The 25,579-nt window shown below is 44.7% G+C and overlaps 1 protein-coding gene across 1 annotated transcript in view; it reads left to right on the top strand.

The window, feature by feature from the left end:
* ANTXR1 (ANTXR cell adhesion molecule 1) overlaps positions 1-25,579 on the top strand; it is a gene marked incomplete at its 3' end in the record, with an annotated part of 168,815 nt that overhangs the window by 11,328 nt on the left and 131,908 nt on the right. Inside the window, exons 2-5 of the mRNA XM_083368341.1 lie at positions 12,109-12,180; positions 14,377-14,448; positions 17,236-17,317; positions 18,011-18,044. Of these exons, the coding sequence (XP_083224467.1) occupies positions 12,109-12,180; positions 14,377-14,448; positions 17,236-17,317; positions 18,011-18,044 (260 nt within the window). The remainder of the gene's footprint in view (positions 1-12,108; positions 12,181-14,376; positions 14,449-17,235; positions 17,318-18,010; positions 18,045-25,579) is intronic.

Below are 25,579 nucleotides of genomic sequence, written 5' to 3'. Positions count from 1 at the left end.
ATCATGTGTCTGCATGGTATATGAGTGGATCCAAGCAGTGTGGCTTTTTGTGACTGACAGATAGAAATTTTGTTAATGCACACATTTTCTAAGTGCCATCTGAAAGTTTTTGATATGGCACCCTAGGTGCCAATAGCCAGTGGGACCACCACAGTCGGTTTCAACTTCAGTTTTCAGATCTTGATACTTTCTGATCTTCTCCAGTTCTTCTATTCTACTATCCCCTAGTTTTGCCACATCAATTATCCACCTGTCCTTCTTTCCGACCACAGTTTAATCTGCTGTGTTGCGGACCAAGACTATTACAGGTGGTCCTTGACTTCAAAGTTCATTTAGTTCAAAGTTTAGAGTTACAAAAGCACTGGAAAAAGTGACTTATGATGGTTTTTCACACCCACGACCGTTGCAGCATCCACATGGTCACGGGATCAAGATTCAGACACCCAGCACCTGAAACAAATTTGTGACGGTTGCAGTGTCCCAAGATCATGTGATTGCCTTTTCCAACCTTCTGACAAGCAAAGTCAATGGAGAAAGCCAGATTCACAACTGTGGCAAGAAAGGTCATAACATGGGGCAAATTCACTTAACAACTGTCTCACTTAGCAACAAAGAGTTTGGGCTCAATTGTAGTCATAAGTCAAGGACTACCTGTAAAGCCAGTTGAGGCCATGAATCTGACAATCTTCATCTGAGCAGGCAAAAGAAGCACCCCATTTTGGGAACAGATGCTGGGAAAAGTCTTGGACTCACTATCCCAATTCTGTGGAACAGTGGAAGCAGACTAGCCATTGTTCAAAGATAAAAGGTAAAGGTAAAGGTTCCCCCGCACATGCGTGCTAGTCGTTTCCAACTCTAGGGACCGGTGCTCATCTCCGTTTCAAAGCCGAAGAGCCAGCGCTTGTCCGAGGACGTCTCTGTGGTCATGTGGCCGGCATGACTAGACCCCAAAGGCGTACGGAACGCTGTTACCTTCCCACCGTAGTGGTCCCTATTTTTCTACTTGCATTTTTACGTGCTCTCGAACTGCTAGGTTGGCAGAAGCTGGGACGAGTAACAGGCGCTCACTCTGTTACACGGCACTCGGGATTCGACCCGCCAAACTGCCGACCATCTGATCGACAAGCTCAGCGTCCTAACCCACTGAGCCACCCCTCAGTTTCTTTCCTAAGAGTGATCTTAGTGCAAAGGTCATTAAATTAGCTCTGGATGTCATGGGCCTCAGAGCTGGGATTCAGTTATGTCTTGTCATTTTTTCTTGCACAGGAAATGCGGTTTACTTTAATTTATTCATAGTATTTACAGATCATTTGCAGACCAAAGAAAAAGAAAAAAATAAACCCTGAAGTGCTTTGCGAACATTGCAATTAAAAAAAAGAAAGAAAACAGAAATAGTATTAAATAAATAAATAAATAAATAAAACCGATAGTTCATTGGCTTCACTTAAAGATTAAGGCAGCTGACGGAAAGGCCAACAGAGCAATCAAAAGCAAGGAAAAGAGAAATCATTTGCTTCAAAATGCAACATTAGCTTATACAAACTCTCAATTCCCAGATCATTTTTAAATGTTTAATCCCTTTAGCTGTGGCAATCTTCCCCCCCCCTCTATTTCTTTCTGGCAAAAATCTTTGGGTTTTTGAGTTTTTCGCTCAGTCTGTGCACAGTATTCAGAAGGGAAAACATCTTCCTCAAAATGACTCCCTCGCCCCCCCACCCGGGTTTCTTTGCTGGTATGCAACCTGGGGGGGCATTTTTCTATGCAAGGCTTTGTGTGGGAAGATCTCATGGAAAAAAGAGCTGTAATTTTAGATGTTTGGATCCTTGTTCCAGGCGGGGAAAAAAGCTTCAAGATGTAGTTATGTGGCCAACTCAAGAAGTGGGTTGTAACTCAGAAACCACCCAGAACACAAATCCTTCGTCCGGGGAGACCAGGCTGAGCCCCTGAGTTGATCCGTGGCCCCTCTGGTCGCTGGGTCTGAGGCAGGCTGTGTCCTTCCCTTCGGCTTCCGGCCTCTGGCTTAAAACCGTGGAAAATCAATCAAGCTTTCCTAGTTGGTGCTTCTGGTCCTCAGCTGCCTCTCTGCAAAGGAAACAAAATGTGGAAGCTTTTTTGGGCAGTCGAGTACAAGAGATCTCAAAGGAAGGGCAGCTACTGGGGTTGGTCAAAAAAGTCAAAATGGTGTCTTCCGTTGCATCACCGCCATGGCCATCTTGGCTGCTTTTGAGCTTTCTCTGGGGACATCTCGCTCACAAGCCAGGATCTGAGCAGAGGATTGTATTACCCTGAGTTTCTGAGGTCTGAGGACAGCTATTTCCAAGGAGGGAACAAAGTCATATTTATTACTAAAAACGCACATATTCATAAAGCTAATGTGATTTATTGTCATTCTTGGTTAAAAAAATGTATACAGATATAGAATTGCAAAAAAAGGTCGTTTTTTACTTGAAGAAATCTGCACCTTAATGCACAAAGCATTTAGGCCAAACTTTTTGCAAAAACTAATCTTGTATATTTTGGGGAAAAAAAGTATAAAATTAGAAATTGAGAGAAGTTTAAATTGCTCTATTCTCACCCGTTTGCAGATGTGGCTTATCATTCTTGCATATTTATATGACTCAAAATAATTTGCCATCCGTCTTTTTCTATCATCTGTATTAAGAGGTAGCGTGGTTTAGTGCAGAGTTTCTCAACCATGACAACTTTAAGATGTGTGTCCACAAGGTGCACGGACAGTATGGGTGCATGCTGGCTGGGGAATTCTGGGAGTTGATGTCCACATATCTTTAAAGTTGCCAAGGTTGAGAAACACTGGTTTAGTGGTTAGGCCAGGGGTAGGCAACCTTGGCTCTTTTAGGACTGGTGGACTTCAACTCCCAGAATTCCTGAGCCAGCCATGCTGAGGGGAAAGGGAGGGGTTTCCAAGCTGAGCCACGCTGGCTCAGGAATTCTGGGAGTTGAAGTCCACGAGTCCTAAAAGAGCCAAGGTTGCGTACCCCCGGGTTAGGCTATTGGGCTAGGAGTGGTGAGACTCAGGTCCAAGTCCATTCCCCCCCCCCATAGACGTTCCCCTGGCGATCTTGGCTGGTCAGGAAAACCTCCCTCACAGAGTTGTGGTGAGAAGAAGAAGGAAAGGGATCTCCATGGAATTCTTGGAGCTGCTGCAGAAAGAGAATAATCCTGATGAATGGCGAGAGTGGGAGTTTACAGAAGAGAGGGAATTGTTGTAAGGAGAGGAATAGCTTCATTTATGAGCCATGGTGGTGCAGTGGTTAGAATGCTCGATCCTGCCGGCTGCCAGCAGTTCAGCAGTTCAATTCTCACTGGCTCAAGATGGACTCAACCTTCCATCCTTCTGCGGTCGGTAAAATGAGGACCCAGATTGTTAGGGGCAAGATGCTGATTCTGTACACTGCTTAGAGAGGGCTGTAAAACACTGTGAAGCAGTATATAAGTCTAAGTGCTATTGCTATTTGGAAACTTAGTGGGCACAATTTTGGCAGTACCCATTCCTCCACCCTGTTTTCACTTCCTTTGGCCAACAGTTCAGCCAATGATGGTGGTCATGGGTGTCCATAGGGTCGGTCAAAAAAGTGAAGATGGCAGTCACAACAGTGTGATGGACGCTCCACCTTTTTATACCAGATGCACCAAAAACAAGGTGGAAGTCCCATTGTACCGTTGTGGCCTCTTGATTTGGGGGGGGGGTGCGCCATCTTCACTTTTTTGACCATACTTGGGGGACCATCATATACAGTAATGCAACCCTTGGCCAGTAGAAGCTATGAACACATGACTGAATCAGAATGAGAATAGAGCTGGAAGGGATCTTGGAGGACTTCTAGTCCAGCCCCCCGTTCATGCAGGAGAACCTATACCATTTCAGATAAGTAACTGTCCAGTCTCTTCTTAAAAACCTTCAGTGATGGAGCACGTACGATTTCTGGAGGCAAGCTGTTCCACTGGTTAATTGTCCTCAATATTAGGAAGTTTCTCAATGCCAGGTTGCTTCTCTTTTTTATTAGTTTCCATCCATTGTTTCTTTTCCTGTCTTCTGATGCTTTGGAAAATAAATTGACCCCCTCTTCATTGTGACAACCCTTCAGATACTGGAATACTGCTATTATGTCACCCCTAGTCCTTCTTTTCTGTAGACTAGGCAAACTCAAATCCTGCAACTGTTCTTCATATGTTTTATAGTCTCCGGGCCTTTAATCTGGAAGTTTTTAAGAAGAGACTGGACAACCATTTGTCTGAAATGGTATAGGTTTTCCTAACTGAGCAGGGGGTTAGACTAGAAGACCTCAAAGTTCCCTTCCAACTCTATTACTGTATTGTTATTGTTAATCATCTTAGTTGCTCTTCTTTGTACTTTTTCCAAGGTCTCGACATCTTTTTTGTAATGTGGTGACCAAAACTGGGTGCAGTATTCCAGGAGTGGCCTTACTAAGGTTTTATAAAGTAGAACTAATACTGCATGTGATTTTGATTCTATGCCTCTATTTATACAACCAAAGATTGTATTGGATTTTCTGGCCTCTGCCACATGCTCTTGATGTCAACTCTACAAATGAGCATGGCTGCAGCCATTTTTTCTTCTCATTCTAGGTTGCCCCATAGAATGGAGGGAGCGGGGTTGCCCAGGTGCTTCGTTAGCCAAATAATCATATTGGGGAACGTAGCTGGTTGCATAGTTTTATAGGTGGTACATTTAACTTTGTATTGGGAAATTGTGACTTGTGTATTCAGACTTGGATTCACTTTTGACTGTGCCAATACTTTGTAACTAATAAACATGTTCTTTGAGGAATTCTCAAGCCTCTGAGTTCTGCTTTATTCGTCTCTGTCTGTCGGAATCATGACAGTTGGCTCATGTAATTGTCCACTAGGACTCCAGGGTCCCTCTCACAGTTACCCTTTTTGAGCATGATTTCACCTACTTGTACCTTTAGTTTTTCCTGCCTAGGTGTAAAACCTTGCTTTTCTCCACATTAAATTTCATTTTGTTGGACAGGGCCCATTGTTCAAGTCTGTCAACATCTTTTTGGATGCTGACTGTTGTTGAACTTATGCACATTAACACTCATCCATATGAGAGCCTTAAGCTGATGAACCTGGCTGGAAATGAAGAGGCTTGATAGGTGACCCTGATTTGAATCCACTCTCGGCCACAATGGCAGCCAGATGTTTTGTCCAGATGACGCTTCCTACAGGCCCTGATTGGTGGATTCTTCTGCTCTTCCACCTGTGATGAGAAAGCAAGCCCCAGTCATATTCCTTCCAATGGGTGGGTCTTTGAGAAGCCAAGCTTGTCACCTATTGGCTTCTTCCATAACCCCCGCCCCCTGCCTTGAATTGAGGCTTACCTGTGTTATACCTTGTAGACCAGGGGTGTCAAACTGCCAGTCTGTGGGCCGGTTGCATCATATGGAGGCTGCGCCCACCCCAGCTCCTGCAATATAAAAAAAGTTGTGATGAGTCGCGACATGTCACGTGATGCGGTGAGTGTGACACCCATGTTGTGGACAATTTTACCATTTTTGCTAAAAAAGGGAAACTGGCAGAACTTACACTGATTTCGCCCCTTTGGGTGGGAAGAAACAGTCTTCCTCTTCCATTGCTTTAAAAGAAAGTAGGGGAAAAACCTCCGTCGCTTCACAATGGAGGGAAATCCAGCAATTCGCAGATTGTTAGCCCTTCGAGATAGTCCAGACAAGAAGTGCAACAGTGAATGTTAGCGCTATCTTTATTGTTACATTACAGTAGTAAAATCTTGCAAGGCTGAAAGTATTTGGAACGGAATGGAACGGAATAGAATGGAACGGAACGGAATAGAACAGAATAAAATAGAATAGAATGGAACGGAACAGAACAGGACAAGGCAGGACAGGAATAGGAATAGGAATAGGAACAGAACAGAACAGAACAGAACAGAAAATATGGAATGGAATGGAATGGAACAGAACGGAACGGAACGGAATGGGACCTTGGAAGTTTTCTAGTCCAACCCCTCCTCAAGCAGGAGACCCTATACAATTTCAGACAAAGGGCTGTACCATATATTCTTTTCTTAAAAGCTACCAGTGATGGAGCCCCCACAACTTCTGGAGGCAGGTTGTTCCACTGTTAATTGTTCTCACTGTCAGGAAATTTCTTCTTAGTTTTTGATTGCTTCTCTCTTTGATTAGTTTCCCTCTGTTACTTCTTGTGCTCTTTCCTCCTCTCCTTTTACCCCCCCCCCTGGAAAATGAGGGAGGGTCTCTTTTGAAATGCTTCCCACGCCCTCCCTCCTTCTGTGGGCTGAGATGCCTTTTGCATGGCCGTAGCTCTCCCTCCCGTCTCTCAAGCTCATTCCCACAGACCATTACGCAGCTTCTCTCTGAGCAGCTGTCACTTGCCTGCAGCGTGGCCCAACTTTACGTGGGGAGGCCCCTTTGGGAAAGAGCATCAGCCCAGGATGAAACACCCATGAGGGCAGGTGATCACAGGCTGTGCCCGTCACCCGGGCAGAGCACAGGAAAGGAAGGCAAGCGGATTACACAGACTCGTTTGCATCAGCAGTGGTTAGGAAAGGCTTGACACCAACCATGGAAAGACAGTTGAAAGTTTCCTTCCTTTCAAGCTGGAGTGTGTGTCTGTGTGTAATTTGAGAATGGCATTTGTAATTTGAGATGGTGTGTGTAATTTGAGAATGTATTTCTGCTGTCCAGGAAGAGAAAGCAGGGGCCTTCTTCACACAGGGGCAAGAAGAAGGCACAGGGGATCGCTAGGTGAAAAAGTGGGTTTGGGGCATGTTGTATCCTGGAAATGCAGCCCATTGTGCTTTCTCAGCAAGCCATGGTTTATTGTAAACCATGACTTGGTAGAATGAGGATCCCATTGTGTAACTTCTTGACACAAAACATACACTGGAGAAATTGTCTTCAGTAAGCCATTTATTCAAGCTCCAGGGTTGGGTAGAAGGCCTTATCGATCAGAATAGATCTGGAAGGGACCTTGGAGGTCTTCTAGTCTAGTGCCCTGCTGGAGCAGGACACCCTATACCAGGGGTCGGCAACCTCGGCTCTTTTATGACTCGTGGACTTCAACTCCCAGAATTCCTGAGCCAGCATAGGAATTCTGGGAGTTGAAGTCCACGAGTCATAAAAGAGCCGAGGTTGCCGACCCCTGCCCTATACCGTTTCAGACAAGTGGCTGTCCAGTCTCTTCTTAAAAACCTCCAGTGATGGAGCACCCACAACTTCTGGAGGCAAACTGTTCCATTAGTTAATTGTCCTCACTGTTAGGAAGTTTCTCCTTAATTCCAGGTTGCTTCTCTCCTTTATTAGACCTGATGATGTTGCACACATCACGATGTCTTTGCATCAGTTTTGCAGATTACATAATTCTCTTAATTTGCCGCTCCTGATTCCTTTCTCTGGATGCTTGTGGACAGGAAAGAAAAAAGAGTGAATTCTGCTGGAATTATTGCTTTCCTCAGCAAATCCCTTCCTGGGTGTGGATGCATCAGAATGACCTGCCTTGCAAATCTAAGAGGGGATTTATTTCCAAACTGGTTTGGACTTTGAGTAAACTCTACAAAGCAGGGAAGCAAACTGTGGTTTAATCCTACAACTATTTTTTTTAACATGTGATGAACTTCAGAGTTTAATTTCTCTGCAGAGATCTTTCAAACACAATTTGGGTTAACAGAGCTTTATATGCCAAGTATATTCAATGAATGAGTCAGAAAACAAAATTCTGGCTACATTGACTCCTGTTATTAGATTAAATTGAGAATGGTGACCTATTTGGATTATTGGAAGGTGAAACGATCTATCATTTCTAAACACCCTTTTTTTACATGTCATAGTGAATTACCTTGAGTTTTATGCTGAATAATCAAGTTTAAAGAAATGCTTTTGAACAAGAAAAGGCTTGTTGGGTTCTTCTATTGTTGGTAGACTTTGTTCTGTGGCATCAAATGCAGCTTGAAATAACCGCTTCAGATGGCCTTTCAAAACATCTAAAGACGGATAGTGTGAATGCAGCAAAAAGAGAGCTAGGGGTTTTCAAGAAAAGGCCAGACAACCATTTGTCTGGAATGGAATAAAGTCTCCTGCCTTGGGCAGGGGGGTGGACTAGTCAGTTGAAGACCTCCAAGATCCCTTCCAGCCTTAGGATTCTATGAGAAGCAGCTCAAGGACTCTTGCTTTAATGAGGCCCAAGGAATCCTTATCATCATCATCATCATCATCATCATCATCATCATCATCATGATAAGGGGGCTGGAGGCTAAGCCATATGAACAATGGTGTCTAAAGATGGACAGTGTGAATGCAGCAAAAAGAGAGCTGGGGTTTTCCAAAAAGAGTCTAGTCTAACAAAAAGAAGGACTAGGGGAGACATGATAGCAGTCTTCCAGTATTTGAGAGGCTGCCACAAAGACGAAGGGGTCAGCCTATTTTCCAAAGCATCAGAGGACAGGACAAGAAATAGTGGTTGGAAACTAACCAAGGAGAGAAACAACCTAGAACCAAAGAGACATTTCCTAATGACAAGAGCAGTCAAGCCATGGAATAGCTTGCCTTCAGAAGCTGTGAGTGCTCCTTCACTGGAGGCTTTCAAAAAGAGACTGGACAACCATTTGTCCAGAAAGGTATAGGGCTGTGGTGGTGAACCTATGGCACGCACACCACAGGTGGCACACAAAACCCTCTCTGTTGGCACGAGTGCCATTGCCCCAGTCCTAGGCCTTCAGCTGGGTTTTATAAAACCTTTTGACTTTAGGCCTCCACCACCGTGTGGGGAAAAAATGGCGATGTCCATTTTGCTCTCTGAGTTGATGGTGACCTAACCCTAACCCTAAGTGGAATTTTCCATCAATGGGATTTTCCTATGTATTTTACCAGGAAACATAGATAGGGCAGCCTAGAAAAGTAAGTGCCCTCCCAACCATACCCAAGCACTCTGAGTTTGTTGGCGATGTCCATTTTGCTCTATGAGTTGATGGTGACCTAACCCTAACCCTAAGTGGAATTTTCCTCCAATGGGATTTTCCTATGTATTTTACCAAGAAACATAGAGAGGGTAGCCTAGAAAAGTAAGCGCCCTCCTAACCATACCCAAGCACTCCACGTTTGCTGGCGATGTCCATTTTCTTCTATGAGTTCATGGTGACCTAACCTTAACCCTAAGTGGAATTTTCCTCCAATGGGATTTTCCCATGTATTTTACCAGGAAACATAGATAGGGCCACCTAGAAAAGTAAGTGCCCTCCTAACCATTCCCAAGCACTCTGAGTTTGTTGGCGATGTCCATTTTCCTGTATGGGTTCATGGTGACCTAACTCTAACCCTAAGTGGATTTTTCCTCCAATGGGATTTTCCCATGTATTTTACCAAGAAACATAGATAGGGCACCCTAGGAAAGTAAGTGTCCTCCTAACCATACCCACGTATTGAGTGGTTGGCATGTCCATTTTGCTATGTGAGTTCATGGTGACCTAACCCTAACCCTAAGTCCATGGTGGCGAACCTATGGGATGCATGCCACAGGTGGCATGAAGAGCCCTCTCTGTGGGCAGGCGCACCATCACCCCAGTCCTAGGCCTTCAGCTGGGCTTTATAAAACCTTTTCGCTTTAGGACTCCGCCGTTGTGTGCAAAAAAAAAAGGTTTAATCAATCAATTTCAACTTCTCGCAGGGGAAAAAAAAGATCTGGCAAAGTTGGAATAATTGATTGAAGTTTTTACCACAGCGGCCACACCCACCCAATGGGCCACGCCCACCCAATGGGCCACGCCCACCCAATGGGCCACGCCCACCCAATGGGCCATGCCCACTTGGCATCTGATGATACATAAGTGGGTTTTGGGTCGCATTTTGGCACTCAGTCTCTATAAGGATCATCACCATTGGTACAGAGTCTCCTGCTTGAGCAGGGAGTTGAACTAGAACCAGGGGTAGGCAACCTTGGCTCTTTTATGACTTGTGGATTTCAACTCCCAGAATTCCTGAGCCAGCCATGCTGGCTCAGGAATTCTGGGAGTTGAAATCCACAAGTCATAAAAGAGCCAAGGTTGCCCATCCCTGGACTAGAAGATCTCCAAGGTCCCTTCCAATTCTGTTATTCTGTGTTCTCTATATATCTTTTATTCTATGTTTTAAGCTAGAACTCTTCTCTCTATATCTCCTTCATCAATGCCGGATCAGGAGCTGAAGTGGGAGCATTGCATCCACCGAGCCACTGTTCCTCTGCCCATCCACTGGCTGTAGGGAGTAGAGCAACCCAGCTCTTTCAGTACGGTATATCCCCTTCAGTCCCTGATCTGGTTTGTTTTAGTTGCGGTTCTGCCTAGGGCTTGCCCCAAGAGATCAGCACCAGTGTGAGCATGTGCAGTTTATTTATTTATTTATTTATTTATTTATTTAGTTAGTTAGTTAGTTAGTTAGTTAGTTAGTTAGTTATTATTGGGACTTATATGCCGCCCTATCTCCCGAAGGACTCAGTTCCTTTGCTTTGGCTGCAATCTGGAGATGCTGCATGCTGCAGTCCACGCCTGAACTTTGGGAAAGTTGGAGCTGCTTCCATGCTCTAAAATGAGGGGGGCTTCCAGGTAGCGGTGCACTGATGTGGTTTGCTATGAACCCCTTGCCAAACTAGAGCGTGATTCGTTGAAAGATGTCTTGAAGATCTTGCATTCCACAAGGTGTTGAACTAGATGACCTTAAGGCAGACACGTCAAACTTGCGATGTCACGTGACATCGTGCAACGTATTGGGACAGTTTTGCCATTGCCGGCAATGGGGTGGGCGTGGCTTCCACGTGACGCATCCGGCCCGGTGAGTCGGCAGTTTGACACCCCTGCCTTAAGGTGTCTCCCAATTCAATGATTTTGTGAATGCTAATGTATAATATTGAAACTCAAACACTTTGGCCACCTAATGAGAAGGAAGGACTCACTGGAGAAGAGCCTCATGCTGGGAAAGGTTGAAGGCAAGAGAAGAAAGGGACAACAGAGAATGAGGTGGCTGGATGGAGTCACTGAAGCAGGAGGTGTGAGCTTAAATGGACTCCAGAAGATGGTAGAGGACAGGAAGGCCTGGAGGAATGTGGTCCATGGGGTCGTAATGGGTCAGACATGTCTTTGCAGCTAACAACAACAACAACAATGTATAATACCTTATGTATACAAGTAGTCCTTGACTTACAACCATTCGTTTAATGACTGTTCAAAATTACGGCACTGGAAAAAATGGTCTCTGTGCAGCATCCCCAAGTCATGTGATCCAACTTTCAGTGCTTAGCAACCAACCATGCATTTCTGACAATTGCAGCATCCCCGAGTCATGTGATCAGCTTTTGTAACCTTCCAAGCTGGCTTCCGACAATCGACGTCTTTGGGGAAAGCCGAGGTCAATGAAAAATTGTGATTCACTTAACAACCAATGCAAAAAAGGTTGTAAAATTGGGCATCACTCACTTAACTGTCTAGCAACAGAAATTCTGATCCCAGTTGTGGTCATAAGCTGAGGACTACCTGTCCAGGGAGAATGCCAAAAAACAAAAACAAATAAACACAATATTGCCCCTTTGTACCTATGCCTTTGTACCAACATGCCTTCAAAACGGGTGGGGCTTGACTGCCCTCACCACCCTCTGGCCTTTTTGGATTTCCCCTACCCTAAGGATGAAGGTGTCCCACTTCCTTTCCATCCTTTGCGGTCCTCTTCCTTCAACACTCACGCAGGTCCTTGATGGTTCTAATTTAGTCACTGGCCATGTCAAGATATATTTTGCCTTGTAATTGCCTGTACTGCAACAATGACCAAATCTTTGCAGTTTTCACATGAGGAAGGGGTAGGTAAGCAATGCACATCGAGAGACTTGCGTGGACTTTTAAAAAGACAACAAAAAATTACTGGTTTTTTTCTAGCTTTTTCCCCAAAAGAGCACTATTACACCACTCACGAGCCGATCTCATGGTTTCAAAAATTACAGATTATTATATCAATCAGCAGGGTCCATTCCCAAAGCAAATGTCTCCATAAAAGCATCTTTCAAAAAGCAGCAACACAAATATTTCTATAATGAAGTCAATATTCTCTGGCATGATCTCTTTTCCAGATCAGGAAGTGTCCTACACCACTGGAGTGAAATCTATTACTTTGTGGAACATCTGGCTTACAAATTTATAAGGTAAGAAATTATGGCCAGCTGACAACATAAGATATGGGTTGCCGTGGGCTGAACCATCTGCCTTCAATCTCTGCATGTTTACTCCAAAGTAAAGGCCAGAGTTTTCAGTGGGCCCTGCTCTAGCCATAGGATTCACCAGAGGAAACATACTCAAGTTTGTTGATTGTAGCCTTCATGTCTAATCATGATATAAACTAGAAGAAAATCGAGCAGTGTCAGAAGTAGAATCCTTCAGGTTTCTGGGTCCTGTACCGTAATCTCTTAGGATTTGAAATGGACACCTAACATTAGAACCATCATTAAAAAGGCACAACAAAGAATGTTCTTCCTGCATCAACTCAGAAAATTCAGACTGCTTCAGGCGCTCCTGATACAGTTCTACAGATGGATTATTGAATCTGTCATTTGCACCTCTATATAATTGTCTGGTTTGGTACAGCAACCAAACAGGACAGGGACAGACTTCAGTGGATAGTTAGGGTTGCAGAAAAAACAACTGCAACCAGCCTGCCTTCGATCGGGTCAGAAAGAGGGCTCAGAAAATATCTACAGACCCCTCCCCTCCTGGACATAAACTATTTTAACTCCTCCCCTTTCGATGGCACTATAGGATATTGCATGCCAAAGCAACTAGGGACAGAGACAGTTTTTCCCCCCTCACGCCATCATTCTGCTGAACATCTAATACTCACGGTATTGTTTTATGTCTAAGTATATTTACCCATCTTGTATGGCTGTAGTATTACTGCTATTATCATTCTCATCTTCTACTCCCTTTTATTGGTATCATATTATGATTACAATTACTCTGTTGTTTTGCATATACGTTGAGAGCTTCTGCATCAGAGACAAATTCCTTGTGTGTCCAATCACACCTAGCCAATAAAGAATCTTCTCTTCTCTTCTCTTCTCTTCTCTTCTCTTCTCTTCTCTTCTCTTCTCTTCTCTTCTCTTCTCTTCTCTTCTCTTCTCTTCTCTTCTCTTCTCTCCTCTCCTCTCCTCTCCTCTCCTCTCCTCTCCTCTCCTCTCCTCTCCTCTCCTCTCCTCTCCTATTCTATTCTATTCTATTCTATTCTATTCTATTCTATTCTATTCTATTCTATTCTATTCTATTCTATTCTATTCTATTCTATTCTATTCTATTCTATTCTATTCTATTCTATTCTATTCTATTCCATTCCATTCCATTCCATTCCATTCCATTCCATTCCATTCCATTCCATTCTATTCTATTCTATTATTTTCCTTGTCTTGACTCAAGTTTACTCTCTTAAAACCTTGTTGTTCCTTTGATTCTCAGCGACACTGTAGCTGAAAGAAACTTACTCAGCAATTTTAAAATAATTGAGAAAAACACCACCTTTGTTTTGCTATTTTTGTTGTTGCCTTGAACTGGATTTCCTCTTAATGGAAGAAAGGGAACACAAGTTTCAAAGAATTCCAAACAGTTTGTTTCCCTGCGTGTTTTCATGAGCACAAACTCCTGGAACTGATCAGAAGCTGATTTATTGTTTTCAAGGAGGTCTAGTTTTTTTAGAGGAAGAAAATTGCCACAGTTCTGAGTCTTAAGGTCGGGTTCTAGTCTTAGTAAGCAATCTCATATACTTTAACTGAGTTGTCACAAGTTCTTCAAAAGGATCTACGATAGGAAAGTTGGGATTTGGTGAGGGGTTGAGAATTATTCAGATTTTGTTCAAGGTTGCAAACTACTTTTGTAAATCTTGATTTTTTTCCTCTTTTCATTGAAATGGAATAAAAGCCCTTATTAAGTGCTGTAAATAAATCCCTGGCTCTGCTCAGAGTAGAGCATCCAAAAAATGACCCTGAGATTAATTTACATTTGTAGAAGCGTGCCTTCGGAATGATGTAAGAAATGGATGTCTTTCTACAAGTAGCACCAAAAATTATATACAATCCGCAGAGACAGCCACACATGAAAAGCACATAAAAAGAGATGAGGCTTCATTTGCACAGTCACAGCTGCCACCTTGACTTTTTTCCTCACCTTTTGTGAATACCCAGTGGAGGCAGTTCACACTTTCAGCTGGATAGAGGAATATTGCCATGGTTTGCTGAGAGAGGCAAGGAAGGAAGGGAGGGAGGGAGGGAGGGAAGAAGGAAGGAAGGAAGGAAGGAAGGAAGGAAGGAAGGAAGGAAGGAAGGAAGGACCTCATTTTGCTGTCTTTCTTTCTGCAGCCCCCAGTTGAGAATGTCATTTATTGTCTTCTCCACTCAAGGTTCAACCCTGATGGACCTGACAGAAGACAGGTAAGAAGGGGGGGGGGGTCTTACCTGTCCTAGGACCCACCATCCTAGCTGTTACTCTGCACAGAAATGTTGATGTTATAGCCTGGGTATACTTGGGCACCTCGTCTCTTAAGGACCACCCTTTCAATCCCCCCAGATGATCCCTAGGACAGATTTGAAGGGCCTTGAGGAGGGATCGGACATTTTCAGCCTCATGTTGAAAACAGGTTATGGGGCAAAGACTGCTGCTTTCTTGAAAAGTTGTACAACTGTCCTGTTTTACCCAGAGAGAAATTTTGATTTATTAGGGACCGTGTTTATATTCAGCCAAAACAATACTTTGCTGTTTTTAAGAACAGCGACAACTACTAGCCTGTTGTAGAAGCTACGTAGGAATCCAGGAGGAGCAGAGATCTGAGCTCTGCTCCCCATCTTGGAAAAGATTGCCTGATCAGAACTGCCATACTGACTTTTTTTTTGACCCAAGCAGCAACTGTCCTCTCTGTCTCTTGAAGGAACGCAGACTGAATTCATACGTTAAACCTGGGGCAGTAAAACACACTTGCAGTCTTCCCAGAAGGTGCCTGCCCAAACAAATAAGGCATAAATTATCCCTTTTAGTTTAGCCTGCTGTGTCACGCCAACTCCACAAGAAAGAGTTACTGATATATCTTGTGTCAGGCCTCGGTGTGGCTTGAAATTAATCCTGATAAAGTGCACTCAACGTATTTCATTATGTAGGTTCAGTAGTATGCTGGGACTGTGAAATCTGTTGAATTTCTGCAGAACAAGGTTTTCTCTTGCATCATTGCAGGTTTTAACACTTTCTTCTCTGTTTGGAGAGCTTTTGCTCCTTAGTGCCTTGGGAATGTTGGGCTGTGTAAATTAAGCCAATGCAGGTGATAGAGAATATTTGTAGCTCAGGGTTGAAATTAGGGTCCTCAGTACTCTCTGAACTTGGTTGTCCTGTTGCAGACGTTTCATTACCCAAACTAGGTAACATCATCAGTACTAGAAGGGAGTGGGGTATGCAGGGGATTGAGGAGGAGGAGGAAGAGGAGGAGGAGGAGGAGGAGGAGGAGGAGGAGGAGGAGGAGGCAGCCTTGGTGCTCTCTGAGCTTGGTTGTTTTCTTGCAGATGTTTCATTACCTAACTAGGTAACATCATCAGTAACACTAATAAGAAAACAGCCAAGTTCAGAGAGCACCAAGGATTCCTCAGATAGTCCTTGACTTAAAACCATTCTTTTAGTGACTATTCAAAATGACAATACTGTAGCGCTGGAAAAACTGACTTATGACTGGTCATCATACTTAGGACCATCGCAGCATGTCAAAATTCAGGTGCTAGGTCACTGGTAGGTATTTATGATGCTTACAGCATTCCGGAATCATCGGATTGTCATTTTTGACTTACCCAGCCGGTTTCCAAGAAGCAAAGTCAATGGGAAAAGCTGGATTCACTTAATGTGTGACAAAAGTTAAAATCAGGTGCAACTCCCTTAACAACCGCCTTGCTTAGCAGTGGAGATCCTGGTCCTAATTGTGGTTATAAATCAATGACTACATGTAATTCTTTCATATCAGATTGGGAGAGCTGCAAACAGGGAGCTTATTAAGGCTGGGCTTTCAGATCTGGGTTGCAATACTACAGGCACCCACTCCATGGCAGGCAAAAACCCTTTTGAATTCCTTTTCTGCTCTCTAGCAGTCATCTGGATTTTTGCAACCCAGATCTGGAAGCTTTTATGTAGGCTTTAGGTCTGGCTTTCAATGGCCCAGTTCTGGGATTCTACAATACTGGCCAAACTGAGAGTTGGAGATTTCCAAGCATTTTCCCTACATGGCATTAAGGGTCAAGGTTTGCCAGCAGAAATCTATTTTGGAGATAGAAGATATCTATTTTGAAGGGCATCCTTGTAGGAAGGGGTCCAAACCTTGCTCATTTTCTACATGAACAAATTCTTGTGCTTTCACAAGCCTTCCTCTTGTCATTGTGTCCAAAAGAACTGTGTTAGACTGTCTAGCAGTTGCCTCATGCTGCTATCAATGACCACAGCCAAGTTCTCCCTTGATTTGGTGCTTCCAAACCATACATCCTCCTTTATGCCTGTTCAGAGGCACCTTAAGGGCAGAGAGGGAGAAGAGAAGAGAAGAGAAGAGAAGAGAAGAGAAGAGAAGAGAAGAGAAGAGAAAGAGGAGAGATTCTACATTTTTCCTCCCTAAATATAATACCTTGCATTTTTCTCTCTTACAGCATACCTTGTTCCCCACAAGTCAGGTTTCCACCCTTTAGTGCAGTCTCATTAGTAAAGTAAGAGAAGAAGAGGGAAGGAGGGAGAAAGGCACACGTTGGCAAATCGGACGCCTCTTTACTTGTTGGGAACTGCAATCGATGGCCCCAAATCAGACGTGTTTCTGCAGATATTGGTGAATGGTGAAGTTCAGGGGAAACAATCCAGCTGTCTCCCCCTTTTCCTACCCTTAGACTGGTTGCCAGGCACTGTGCCAGGCACTGTGCATAAAGAAAAAAAAAGATGGGAGTCCTAAGAAAGAGAACTTTTCCCATGCCTAGAAAGCATGGGAAATAGTTATCAGCCACCTCGCCGTTCTGGCTGTCTCTGTACAATGTCTTGCCTGGAGATAATAATAGTTTTCCTCAACGTTTCTCTCTCACCACAGCATTGCAAAATGCTTTATTTCACGTAGACGGTGGGAGAGTTCAGAGCTGTGACTTCTTTGGCATGCCTACCTTGCCTGTAGCAAATACTTTCTCTCTAACCAAAGCTGGTGTCTTCTGCTGTTCCAGAGAAAAAATCCGTCGAGGCTTAGATGAACTTCAGAAGGTCTTGCCAGGAGGAGACACCTACATGCACGATGGATTTAAAAGGGTAAATAAGAGCAAAAAAGCTACATTTTTGTTTTATGATAGGTGCCACAGGCATAGGGCGGTTTGGGCCGGAGCATCTATGGGAAGTATTTTTATTTATTTATTTTATTTTAATTCCATTTATATCCCGCCCTTCTCCGAAGACTCAGGGCGGCTTACAAGCTTAGCACTAGCCTTCATTCTATGTATATGCCTGCTTATTAGGGCTTCCACACAACCCCCAAGCGGCATTATTACAAAGTCAGCTTAATTGCCCCCAACAATCTGGGTCCTCATTTTACCTACCTCGGAAGGATGGAAGGCTGAGTCAACCTTGAGCCTGGTGGGATGCGAACCTGCAATAATTGCAGGCAGCTGGTGTTACTTAAGGAGGCATTAGCCCACTGCTCCACCAAGGCTCTAAGTAGGTGTGAAAGGCAGCAAGATGGCGGTTGCTACCATCCCATCAAACCCCAGCCAGTTTTTGATATGCTTTCCACATAGGATGCACATAAACATGGGCTGGGGCTCCAAAATGGGATGGGTCACAATGTCCAACTGGACTTTTGCTTTGCTCTGTGGCTGGATAGCAACCGCTCATCCCGTCCCCAACTTGTCTGCTTCACAGCGTGGCACCATATACTTGCCACAGGTAATTTAAGCTATACTTTGTCCATATATTACATCCTAATAATTCTCTTTGGTTCTGTTTTAGGCCAGTGAGCAAATTTATCATGAAAATGTTCAAGGTAAGAATACGTTCAATAAAGTGGTCATTATTACTTTTGCTCATTTGATAAGAGCATCTTCCTTCATTATTTTGCAGTTGACCTTCCCTGATATTTGTCATTATTCTAAATCAGTCTATTTCCCTCTTGGTACACAATTCAGGTAGTCCTTGACTTATGGCCATTCGTTTAGTGACCATTCAAAGTTACAACAGCACTAAAAAAGTGACTTATTACTGTTTTTCATACTTACAACTTTTGCAGCATCCCTGTGGTTATGTGGGACATCAATATTTGGACACTTGGCAACTGGCATGTACTTATGACAGCTGCACTGTCCCAGGGTCATGTGATCACCTTTTGGGATCTTCTGACAGGCAAAGTCAATGGGGAAGCCTGATTCACTTAACAACAGTGTTGCTAACTTAAAAACTGTAGTGATTCCCTAAACAACTTTGGCAAGAAACATTGTAAAATGAGGCAAAACTCACTTAACAACGGAAATGTTGGGCTCAATTGTGGTCATAAGTCAAGGACTACCTGTAGTGCTACCCTTTTCCCTGAAAGTAAGTATTTTGTTTGCCTCCAAAAGAGGCACCGGGTTTTATTTTCGGTGTGTATGTGTGTGTCTTTTCCATTCACCTCACAGTGGCGGCACCGACAGCCCTTCTTTTGCGGCTGAAGTAGCAGCTTCATTCTGCAGCTTAGAATGGAGCTCTGGCCTGCATTTTGCAGCCAGAGGCCTTTCCGGAAGGCCTTTGCAGCCAAGAACTGAGGTATGGATTCAAACTGAGCTATGGATTCAATTGGTTCTCAGCTACAGGCCTTCTGAAAAGGCCTCTAACTGTGAAATGCAGGCCGGGGCTCCATTCTCAGCTGCAGAATGAAGCTGCTCCTTCCAGCAAGGCAAGTGTCGATCCACGGAGACCTGGTTGCAATGGTAAGCTCCAACGCCCCCACCCCACCCCTGCCCTAACTTGATTTTTAGGTGTGTGTCTTGCCCCCAAACTAGGGCTTATTTTGGGAGTAGGTCTTATATTAGGCCTTTCCCCCCAAAAAAATCAAGCTAGGGCTTATTTTCGGGGTAGGTCTTACTTTCGGGCAAATATGGTATTCTGATATTAAATGAACACATAAACATACAGACCCATGTACATGAAAGGCATAAGTAATTAACAAAATTGACACTAAGAAAATAAATGGCAGGATATCCAGCATTAATTCTTCCCAGTGGGGAACAACAGGAAGTAATAAAACCTCTGAATGTGCAAGTATTAAAACTTTTTATTAAGGTTGCCAGGAATCTTTGCTAAACAAAACTGGTTGTCCGGAAATGTTATCAGAGCATCTTAGCTATTGCAAAGGACAATGCAATAAAGTTCTACATTAAATGTTAATAACAGTGTTTTGGAAGCCACAATTTTACTGGATGTCTAACTGTTTTTGAATGGAAGTTTGAGACCAAATTATTCTGTACTGTTTTTATTCAGAAGTAAACTCTACTGGATTCTGTTCCATAACATTTGAAGCTGTTGAAACACAACTCTGTTCATTTATTTTTTGTATTTCTTCCACATTCCTACTCAGAAAACCCTGGGCAGACCTTAGAGTATCTAAGTTTGATTGGTGGTTCTGTGGAATCACACATCTGCAGTGTGAAAACTCATATCTTCTTGCAATTCAAAATGCTGCTATTAAGACAAACCTTGATTAGATCCACCATGGGCAAACTACACATTGCCCACACATGCAGATGATTGATCTGCAGTTCTGACTTTTCTAAAAAAAAAATCAAAAATCTATTTTGAAATGGAAGCACATTAAGCAATGGTGCATAACCCATCCACCTCATTTCTCTGCTTGCTGCTTTTAAATCCTCTTCCAAAATTTTTAAATCCTGTTTGCTAGATTAATCTGAGTAGCTGGTTTTCAATACTTGCCTTTATGGTCTAGTAGTGAAGGCACCAGGCTGGAAGCAGGAGACTGCGAGTTCTAATCCTGCCTTAGGTATAAAAGCCAGCTGGGAGTCTTTGGGGCACTGACTCTCTCTCAGCCAAAGTCATCTCACAGGGTTGTTGTTGCATAGAAAATAAGAGGAGGAAGTTATGTTGATATGTTAATCATATTTATAAAAATAATAAAGGGCGTGATGTAAATAAAGTGTGAAAGTCATCTGGTGTGGGACAAAAATAAAACATACACATAGGGCAATGTATCGTAAACATATCCAGAGGATGACCAGAATTGTGTAATTCAAGCCCCATCCCCTTTTCATATCTGTTGGGATGTTTTTGGCTCCCTTCAAATATCTTCTGATTCTCACCTCCATCCTGCACTCCCATTTAACACAGTTTAATCAAACACAGTACAGGTACAGATTAGGTAAAACCTGGTGGAACAGCGAAACTATGAGAGGGATCTTGGAGTCCTAGTGGACAACCATCTAAATGTGAGCTCACAGTGTGCTGCAGCTGTCAAAAAAGCCAATGAAATCCTAGACTGCATTAACAAAGGGATAGAATCAAGATCATGTGATGTGTTAATATCATTTTATAAGCCTTAGTAAGACCACACCTGGAATACTGCATCCAGTTGTGGTCATCCCATTAAAAAAAAGAGGTTGAGATTCTGGAAAGAGTGTAGCAAAGCAACAAAGATAATTAGGGGCCTGGAGACTAAAACTGATGAACAACAATTGCAGGAATTGGATAGGCCTAGTGCAGGGTTAGGCAACCTTGGCTCTTTGGGTCAGGAATTCTGGGAGTTGAAGTCCACGCGTCATAAAAGAGCCAAAGTTGCCTGTCCATGGCCTAGTCTATTGAAAAGAAGAAATAGGGGTGACATGCATAGCAGTGTTCCAATAGTTGAGGGGCTGCCACAAAGAAGAGGAGGTCAACCTATTCTCCAAAGCGCCTGAAGGCAGGACAAGAAGCAACGGGTGGAAACTAATCAAGGAGAGAAGCAACCTGGAACTAAGGAGAAACTTTCTGACAGTGAGAATAGTTAACCAGTGGAACGACTTGCTTCCAGAAGTTGTAAATGCTTTATCCCTGGAAGATTTTAAGAAGAGACTGGACAGCCACTTGTCAGAAATGGTATAGGGCAGGGTTGTCAAACTGCTGGCCCGTGGGCTGGATGTGTCATGCCGAAACCATGCCCACCCCAGCTCCGGCAATGCAGAAAAAGTCGCGACACGTCGCGACGCGTCACGTGACATAGTGAGTTTGACACCCCTGGTATGGGGTCTCTTGCATAAGCAGGGGGTTGGACTAGAAGATCTCCAAGGTCCCTTCCAACTCTGTTATTCTGTTCTGTTCTCCGCCTAATATATTATCGCCCTCTCTGGAAAATGCAGTCATTTGATTCCCAGCTGCTCTTCTCCAGAGTAGAAAACTTTCCATAGTAATTTTTGATATTTTGCAAAGACTGATAATTAGTGGAACATTTTTCCTTCAGACAAAATTCTTGAGATTATCTTCACTTTCACAACAGCAGTATGTTAACTTGAGTATTAATGCATGACTCAGGTTGACAGCAGCAACCAAATTAACTTTAATTACTTCTTCACTGTGATGGGATCATTTGAAACCCAGACCACAGACAAGCCCAGACCACACTCAGATCACAATAACAGTCTTGGGGTGATAAGAACACCTTTGGGCAGTAATTCTGCCTTCTCTGCAGTTGGCATGCTGTAATTGGGATGATAATATGTTGTCTCTTCTCCGTGATGGGCCATCCTGCCGTAAAGCAATCCCAAGGCTTCCCTCTTGCTGTCAGGCCACATGGAAAATGAATAAATGTACAACTCTGGAGAAAATGGCAGCCTTTAATTGTTCCTCGTACATCCCATCTGTAATTTTTAATAAAAGGTGAGGCAAAGTTCAATTTGATGTGAATTTACAGTTCTTTAATCAGATTGCATCCATTTAAGCAGACAGGAAAAGAAAGTTCAGGATTCTTTCAAGATTTGATCACAGCTAAGTTGTGGAACTATTGTGCGTGTGCCAAGGTAGAAGAGTTGAATCCAACAATTATCCAACAAGATGTCTATGGAGATTGTCAGTCATCCAGGTCATGGTTGTCCCAAAGCTGCTTTTTCAGGAGGCAACTGGACTTACTTTCTTTTTTCTTTGAAGACGTTTTGTTTCTCATCCAAGAATCTTCTTCAGCTCTGACTGGATGGTGGGGAATGGAAAGATTTATATTCCTTGCAGACAGCTGGTCATTTGCATTCTTTTTGAGAGTCCTTGAGGCCATTTAGACACATCCCCAACAGCCTGCGCCTGTCTTCAGCAGTGAAGGGACACAGTACAGAAGACATCCTGCAGCCAAGAAGGCTCCATACCCAATTGCACTGCTCAGCTGACCCTGAGGTCACAGGTAGATCTCCAAGTGGCTTCAACGACTCTCTAAAAGGATGCAAATGACCAGCTGTCTGCAAGGAGAATAAATCCTTCCGTTCCCCAACATCCAGTCAGAGCTGAAGAAGATTCTTGGATGAGAAGAGAAATGTCTTCAAAGAAAAAATGAAAGTCCAGTTGCCTCCTGAAAAAAGGACCTTTGGGACATCCAACAAGATGCAGTTCAGTGCTGAGAAAAGTTCCTGCATGTAGGCAGGAAAAACCAAATGCATAGATACAGAATAGATGGTACCCCGGCTATTTGGACAACGGTGGCCTCCTGCGGACAAAGGGTCTCCCTCATAACTACCACCACTCCCCCGCCCCTACCCTGAGCCCGAGGCCGGTGAAGCACCCGGAAACCTGGTGGGCAAAGATCAACCAGAGGAACACCACCCTCTGGGCCCAACCAGGTCTCCGTAATGCAAGCCAGGTCCGCATGCTCACCCCCAACCAGATCCCGGATGAGAGGAGCCTTATTGGCTACGGACCTGGCATTCAAGTACACCAGCCGGAGCTCAGGTGGCTGCTCATCCTCGCTCCAATTATTTTGTACCTATGCATTTGATTATTCCTGCCTAAGTGAGTAATAATAGTAATACTATTATTAATAGTAATAATTTACCATTATAAATTAGTAGTTAATAAAAAAAGTAAGAGAAATTACTATTATTCATAGTGATAACTGTGAGGGAGATCTAAGTGCTTAAGTATGAGCTAGCAGTGTGTTGCAGCTACCAAAAAAGCCAAAGCAGTCCTAGGCTGCATTAACAGAGGGTTAGGGTTAGAAAACATTGGACAAACATTTGACCAGGATAGCATAAGCTCTCCCTGCCTTGGGCAGAGGGCTCGACTAGACCAGGGCTTTTCAACCTTTTCACCGATTGTACCACTTTTAGGATATGGCAATATTCAAGTACCACTAGTCACCTAGCAAGGTGTCAAAAACTTGATGACCAAAAAAAAAGGAAAAAAGTGATAAACTACAGGTAGTCCTCAACTTACAACAGTTCGCTTAGTGCCGTTACAATGGTACTGAAAAATGTGACTTCTGACCATTTTTCACACTTATGACCATTGCAGCATCCCCAGGGTCACGTGATTTACATTCAGATGCTTGGCAACTGATTCATACTTATGACGGCCACAGTGTCCCAGGGTCATGCCATCCCCTTTTGCAACCTTTTGACAAGCAAAGTCAATGGCCAGCTCAACATTGCTCAGGTCGGGGGGGCGCCTGTGAGGGGGATCCAGAGGTCTCTGGTGGAGGGGCTGGGACTGGGGTGGGCACCAGGCCATGGTCAACCGGAGGAGCCTCGCTGTTCCTCTTGGGCCACGCGGGGGACTCTTGGACGGTGGCACGGGCTGCCCGGAGCCCTGGGCTGTGGAGGGCAAGCGCCCAGCCTGGCCCTCAAGCTCCCGGAGGAGCACCAGGACCCTGCAGCTCAACCCAGTCCAGCCCCACTTTTTTGAGGGGGTGCCCAGCTACGCTTACCACCTCCTGAAGGCTGCTGCTGCTGCTCTGCTCACTCTCCTTGGCCTGGTTGCTCATGGTGGGTGCAAGTGGGCAAAGTGTGTGGGTCAGAGGGAGGCCCACTCCCTCTCTATGCGAGGAGACCCAGCTTTGTAACCAAAGCATCCTTCGCAATAGGATAGGCCAGGAGGAGAGGACAAGGGGATGGCGAAAGGGCAGCAGGGCTGCTGGTGGCCAAGTGCTAAGGCAGGACTTCCCTCAGACCCTCTGTGATGACCCAGGTCATGGCACAGAGGCAACCCAGTCAGCTGACAGTTCAAACTGCCCCTTTATTGCTCCAATTGTTCCCCAAACGGTTCCATGTTTCTGGCAAGTCCCAGAGCAAGTACACACACACACACACACACACACACACACACACACACACACACACACCTTCAGCAGCCTCTGGCTGCAAGTAGTTTCAGAAGAGAAGCCAAAATTCAATCTGAGGTTTGGAGCAACAAATCAAGTTTGTCAGTCGGTCCAATGGTCAGAGTTTCAGTAGAAATCACAACACAAAACAGGAGATCAGAGAGTTGTTTCCAACATCGGCAACAGCACACAAACCTTTAATAATTCAACATTTCTTCCTGACAAATGCCCCTCCCCACAGCGTCTCCTTAACTCTCAATCCCCAATGAGCCTTGTGGAGAGGGGCAGGGCGCTCTCCTCCCAAGTAGTGAGGCCTGCCCGTGTTGTTCCCTCCTTCTCGCCACTCTGCCACTCTCCGTGCTCGAGGATCAGGAGGGGGTGGCCCTTGCTCATCGCCTGAGCTCTGTCTTTCATGTTCATCCTGCCCCTGTTCCTCCCTGCCTTCAAACCGTCCCAATCCTGAAAGGCCCTGGCCTGCCTCGGCCTGTTCCTCCCCATATTCCTCCGAAGCCAACGACGCCATCCCCTCGATTTCCATTGGCTCCAGTTCCAGCTCATCTTCCTCAGCAGATTCAGGCTCTGACGGGGGCATGACACCCTCATTATAATCTCATTATAATCTCCTTCCTTCCTTCCTTCCTTCCTTCCTTCCTTCCTTCCTTCCTTCCTTCCTTCCTTCCTTCCTTCCTTCCTTCCCTGCTTCTCATTCCCATCCCTTTCCTTCCTCCGCATTCAGGAAGGGATGACGGGAGGGGAGAGGTTGCCAGTGCTGCTGGCAGCCACACTGCCACCAGCCGTAGTTATCCCCCACTGGGCAGGGGCAGTCCCAGTGAAAGGAAGCCTTGTGGCTGCGAGGCTAGGTCAGCATGGCGCTGATCTACAACCTGGCAGTGGCCATCAAAGCCACAACACGCTCAGCCTTAGATCCACGGAGCAGCCCTGGAGCCAGCGAGGGGCCGCCCCGCCACCTCGGCCCAGCCCCATGGGGGGCACACAGGAGGCTGCGGGCATGCGAGCGCTGGCATCCTGGGGGAAAGGGAAGCGCTTCTCCTGCCTCTTTTCTTTCTGAGTGGTCAGCAGGGACAGTCAGCAGGGATGGCGGGCACTTGCTGCCTCCTGTGTGCATATCTGGGGGTGGGACGGGGGCAGCCCCTCACTGGCCTTTTCCTGCCGAAACCTTCTTTCAGATCCTCTCCTCTCTCCCTCACTCCTCCTCCTTTTCTCTTCAGAGCACCTCCAGCTTCCGGAAGCACCAATCAGCTGGA

The sequence above is a fragment of the Vipera ursinii genome, assembly GCF_947247035.1.
Source record: "Vipera ursinii genome assembly, chromosome: 8".
Classification (NCBI taxonomy): domain Eukaryota; kingdom Metazoa; phylum Chordata; class Lepidosauria; order Squamata; family Viperidae; genus Vipera; species Vipera ursinii.
Note: the sequence above shows the minus strand (reverse complement) of the source record. Positions and strands in the feature narration are given on the sequence as shown.